Raw genomic sequence first — 6,081 nt, 5'->3', positions numbered from 1 at the left:
AAAAGTGGCATCAAGTGAAAACCATAAACTAAGAAAACGCAACACTGGTGTTGCACTAGGCTTCCTTGAAAACTCTGGATATTCAAATATTCAAACTATCACCATGTGTCTGTGTTGATATTGTAAAGCAAATGTCTTAGGATACTGAATTGGAATCCTTAGAAAACTAATAATGTACTAATTTTAGTTTATGAATACCAAATTTTAGTAGATTTCAATTACTCATTTAGGTTGCTATTAAGAGTGGGAGAAAGGGCAGGTATTTTTAGATCAGTGGGCAGCTGACCATACTTACAAAACATTACTTTAGAGGCTCATGGCCCTGGCTCCCGGCTCCAGATGACTTGCTTCAAGAGAGCGCTGATGAATAGCCAGTGGAAGGAGGAAGTGACACCACCAGCTGGTCCTAAAGCATAGAGGCTCATGAAAACATAGCCCCTCCATCCTGCATCCATCAAGAAAAGGCCCTTTCCTCCTGTAATACACAACTTTGTAGCATGAGACGAATTCAGTCCTAAATGTTCACTTTAACATAAATTACCTCCATAAAAAAAGATCTAGAGTATGGAGGTTATGTTCAGGGCAACTTCTGGAGGGTCCAACTTATTCATCAGAATGGGTTGCCTAGCACAGTCTCCCATCTCTTGAATATTCAAGAAAAGGTCGCCCAGTTAGATGTTATTTAGACAAGGGATCCTGCTTTGGGTGAGAGATTAGTCTTTTCAACTCTAAAAATGTTATTCCATGAATCTAAGTACCAGTTGGAACAACCCTGGAATCAAGTTCAACTTTACTTATTGTTTCCTCGAGGCTATTCCTACTGCAAACTTTATCTTGGTTTTCATTCTCATTTTGGCAGTTATATTGGGAATAACTAATGTCTGAACATTTACCTAACATGTTTGAAGAGAAATTTCTGGATGGTATCCTCTTTCTTTTTAAGTTATCATATTTTATTTTTCAATTACCACAAAATATTTTATAACAAGAGTCAAATATGTGATAATACAATTTTCTTTATTAAAAATAATTTACAGCATCAGTAACATATACACAATTGTCATCAACTGAACTTTGCCTCCAATATATTTCTATACAATACTTAAAATTATTGAACTTAAAACTGTTATACTGTTTTGTTGGCTTTAAATAATAGACAATGATTTATATTTACTTAAGTGAGATATATGGTTTCATAATTACATACTATGTGTAAAACTGATAGAAACATCAGCACTATCACACTTTAGGGGAAAAGTCACTAAAGAAGACTAAGTCCACCTCCTTCCCCTCTCTTTTATAACTCCAAATCAAACTAAGATAGGGTCAACATCCAGTATCTTAGCACTTTCTCCTAAACCTAAAGGCAAAAGAAAGGTGTCTTTTAATTCAACCACAGAAAAATGTCAAATAATTTCTCCTCATCCTCTCACTCAACACTGAGAAGGCAAATGCACACAACACTGTTACCATATATGCAAACAACTAGAATTCTGATTTAGGTCTTAGCTGTACTTTTTGTCCTTTAGTACCACTGAAGTTTGATTCCCAGTGAAAAACTGAGCAATTTAGCTAAAGGGAGTCTAATACCTCTCATTCAAATGTCAGCTTGGAGATAAAACAGGAAGTAACAACTGTCATCTTGGAAACTTTTTAGGTATACTAATGGCAATTCAGTGACTGGATGACATTTTCAGTGATTAGCAACCCAAAGGCATGAAACATGGCAATGGTATGTAGCATAATGTTTCTTAAAATATAACAAAAATGCTGCTGTTGATAATGACCTTTGAAATTGTACTTTTAAATTCACAACACTAATTTGCTTCTCTAAGGGGCCTATTATACTTCCTGCCACAATATTTGTGTATTCTTTTTAGAACACCAAATTATCCAGATATATTCAACAAAGGAGATAAGTAAAACAATAAAAACCAACAGGGGCCACATTTTTGCAAACACAGAATTTGGCTGGAGGCAGAAATATAGGTATGCTTTGGGACACACATCCATGACTCTCCTCACAAATTGATAGCCATTGCTTACGAAGCTTTTTGGTTCATTGTATATAAGCAAGAGATTAAGAGAACCTTGATTTTATTCCTGAAATACAAGATCTGCTTGTATTATTACTGGACTAGGTAGACTGGAAATTTAAATGCTTAATTCACAGCTGGCTAGCTTTATCATCTTTTCATCTCCTAGATGTGCTGTTTATGATGATGCCCAGGCCTCTGCCCGTAGGTTACATATTATATTATAGTATGGCTTAAAAATGAAACAGATGTTTTCCCCACACGTAACAATCTGGATTATCATTTCTTCAAAGCCTGTAACAGATATTTTAATGTTCAACTTGTAAATTCTCCATCCCTAATTCATGTTTTCATGTAAATTAAAAACATATGCACTGACAAATACACAGCATTATAAAATATCAAGAACACGTGATTTGAAAGTATCAAAGAAAATATTTATAAAAAATTTAAATAAAAGGGAAATCATTTTGCCAAACTCTAGTCCACCTAATTGTCTAAACACATATTTGCAGAATATTTTCAAAAGATTGTATGATTTGATTATGTGCAAAGTTCTCAGTGGTCTTTACCCACTGGTTTGGTAATTTCAGCATTTTAGCTTAAAACAATTCTTTATTCTGTGCAATGTGAGCTAATTCTGAATTGCAGTAACTTAACTAGGTCATATGATGATCTCCATGTGGGAAAAAAAATCACTACAATTAACCTTCTGCCTGCTAAGTTTAATTTCTTAATTAAAAAAAAAGGTATAGGACTTTTTGGAATTAATTATCCAACCTTTTTCTTAAAAGTTGACAAACTTCTTGTTGACATAACATTTGATGTGATAAATAGACATGCAAATAGAGAAAATACAGTATTCAGACAGCAATAACTTAAGTGTTTTATCCTGACGGTTAGCAAAAGCATACATAATTAATAGTATCATGCTTCCCAGGTAAAATGATTCAAAATGACAGGAAATCGATTTAAATAATTAAGAAGTAACCAACATTTAAAAACTGTTTAGGGTTGAGCAACCATATAATTTAGGGTGGATAATTTTAAAATCTAGAGGAAATCATGTTAGCGTTCAATGATTAAAGTTCTCTTTAGCAACCATAAATGAGTGTGGAATTTTAGTTAATAATAGCTAAAATATTAGGTTATAGGAAGTTACAGTATCACACAGAGTGAGCAAAATAATCCAATTGATATAATGCCATCTGAGGCTTGCCAGGGTCACAGCAGCAAATTACTGAAAAATTAAGGGCTGCATATGTGATACATATTTTCACTGCCAATACATGGTGCTACGCAATCAATTGTATTCTGTAACAGTCCACCTTCTGATGTGGAGGAAACCTTGGCTGGATTGGACAGAATGATTGTGTATGGGGCAGGTTCTATCCCTTGCAGTTAGACTGAGACTTAGGATAACCCTGGCTTATATTACAAACTAAGAATGACAACTATGTGCAACTCAATTCTGAAAAGGAATGAATATATCTGAAAATCCACTTATAAATCAGATTTCACCTTCCACAATTTTAAAGTTATCTGGCTTGTTATATTTCAATCTGCTTCTCTTAAACCAACAAACAGTAGTATACAGTTTTATAGGTGCAAAACTAAACGAAAGACTTCAGGAAGGTTACTCATATAAGAATCTTTAACACAAGTTCAAATTCTGCCTTTATTTACAAAATGGTCTGATAAAATATCCCCCCATACTTACAGGCCTCTTCCACAACACACTTCACACGCTGATTTTAGCAATGTTAATAGCACCATTCGTATATTATTTAAAATCAAGAAGATTTCATTTCAGTCACTACGTTGATTCATAATCATTTACATCCATGGATGAGATAAGTGAGCATACTGGGACTACCTGCAGCTCCATGGTAAGGATTCCTGGGTCCAGCACAAAAGGCTTTGTTTGCAGTTACCAGTTATGAAAGGTATCCATGGTGAGTAGATACTATGAGAATTTTCGTGCCACAAAGTTTAATAATCCTCCATGTTTGAACAATGTTATTTCCACATCATTTTCAAAGGAAGCAATCACGCTGAATACTTTTCCAGTGCTTGTCTTTAAACAAACAAAAACATCTCACATGAGTGGTAAAATCTACAAAGTTTTACTTAGTGGTTAAGACCATCTGTCTTCATATTCAATGACTATACTCATATTCTGTCTGAGAAACATTTCTCCTGCTTGAAAACACCTAAGATACCAAACCATAGGCTTCACACCTAAGCAGAAAAACATGTTATTTTAGTCCCTAATTCTAAATAACAAGTATCGCATCACCTAAAACATTAAATCAAATGATTTAGATTTTGACTTACTAATTAGGGAAGTTGTTACTCATGGTCATTTTATGTTAAATATTCATTGCATATAATATTGCTATTTTTTCCTTTCTTCTTGGTTGTAAAGTCTGTGTTACTCTAACCCTGAACACTCAATTTTGGCTTCTCCTAAAGTGGTGTAGGTGCCTGGGATAAAATTAGATCAGGACAGAGAGAGCTGATAACGAGGAAAAGGAAGTTAACGTGTGTAATTGGAAGTCCATGTCTTCCTTCTGGACTAAGTATACAGTGTTTTCTACTTTTCCTCGGAGAACATCAACTATATTAACATCGGTTTAAGTACAGAGAAAACAGAGCCTTCTCAAACTACAACTTGTTCACTAACTGACATTAGGATGCAATTTACAGTAATTGTTTCTTACTCAGTTTACAACCATCTATTTAAATATATAGTACACAATCATATATTTGAGAATTTTAGATATACCTTTATATTTAATGTAACTCCAGGAGACAGTTCTTCAGGAAATGTTAAAGAAAATGTTTCTCTGCCAGAGAGGCCCAAAGAATCTGCATTTTCTCCTGGAAGGAACTGAAGTGGAGCTATGCCAATTCCAATCAAATGATCTTTGTGAATTTTTTCATAACTTTCAGCCAAAACAGCTTTCACACCCTGTAACAAACATGCATTTTATTCCTCCATTCATCTCTGAAAGTTGCTTTACTGAGTATTTTAAAAGGAAAAAAATTCTACTTTTGGCTTTTCTGTAAAAACTTTAAACCCAACACCCCATACTAAAGGTCAATGTTATATCAAAGTATTTAAAGAAATCTTTTATAGGTTATTTTTCTCTAAGTAGCTCCTTAACTCCTAACTGCCCCTCGGCCACTCCAGGGTTAAGTACTGCCAGTGCCTACCATATAGTAAGCGCTCTCTATAATTGGGGGCGGCTGCTTTAAACTCAAAAAGGGCTCAGGAGGATTTCTGTTTAATTATGGTAGATCTAACATATGTGTTCATCAAAACTCCCTTTTAAAACTCCCACTAAAATAAAAGAATAAAGAAGTGTAAACCCATAGCAACAAAGGGAATAGGATGTGCAAATTCTATAAATATTTAGAAAACAGAGACAGGTAACTGACTTAGCAGACAATGTTGAAACTACAAACTGAGAAACTGAAACTAGGGTGATACCAGTAAGATTTGAGTCAATTTGCAACAAAGAACCTAGAAAAGGCTTGAGACTCAGAGGCATGAGGTTCTCAGAACACTGGGATAGTAGTTAGAAGTCTATAAAAAGCAGTAAGATCTCCAGCTCAGTTCCCACACAAGAGAGGACGCTATCCTCCGAACAAAATCAGCTAAAGACCCATGTTTCTCTACTATTTTTCATTATTATCCTCCTAAGGAGTTTTAGACATTTCCCTTCTAATCACATCTTCCTCCTCATTGCCCACCACCCCCCCAAATTTAATGTCACAAATATACTGTGTATCTGTTTATATATGTATGTCTATGTATACTTCATACATAAGAAGAGTAAGATTTTGTTGCACCCCTTGGGAGTGCCATCACCCTGTAGAGGATGGATGCTCTAGACTGAAGAGGAACACTAGGCTCACGGGAAGTCTGGGTGAGAATACTATCAGAAATGGGGGGAGTAAGTCTGTTTCTTCAATGGGTCTCACTGAATGGCCCAGAGAAAATATTTACAGATACTAACATATAGGGCTATCTCAATGA

At 34.9% G+C, this 6,081-nt stretch overlaps 1 protein-coding gene across 1 annotated transcript in view; it reads right to left on the bottom strand.

Annotated features, from left to right (window-relative positions):
- Positions 1-998: 998 nt before the first annotated feature.
- The window catches only part of IREB2 (iron responsive element binding protein 2), a 49,115-nt gene continuing 44,032 nt past the window's right edge, over positions 999-6,081 (bottom strand). Inside the window, exons 21-22 of the mRNA XM_030874869.2 lie at positions 4,825-5,010; positions 999-4,113 (exon numbers count right to left, since the gene is read on the bottom strand). Of these exons, the coding sequence (XP_030730729.1) occupies positions 4,003-4,113; positions 4,825-5,010 (297 nt within the window). The 3' untranslated portion in view covers positions 999-4,002. The remainder of the gene's footprint in view (positions 4,114-4,824; positions 5,011-6,081) is intronic.

Source organism: Globicephala melas, chromosome 2 (genome assembly GCF_963455315.2).
Source record: "Globicephala melas chromosome 2, mGloMel1.2, whole genome shotgun sequence".
Classification (NCBI taxonomy): Eukaryota; Metazoa; Chordata; class Mammalia; order Artiodactyla; family Delphinidae; genus Globicephala; species Globicephala melas.
Note: the sequence above shows the minus strand (reverse complement) of the source record. Positions and strands in the feature narration are given on the sequence as shown.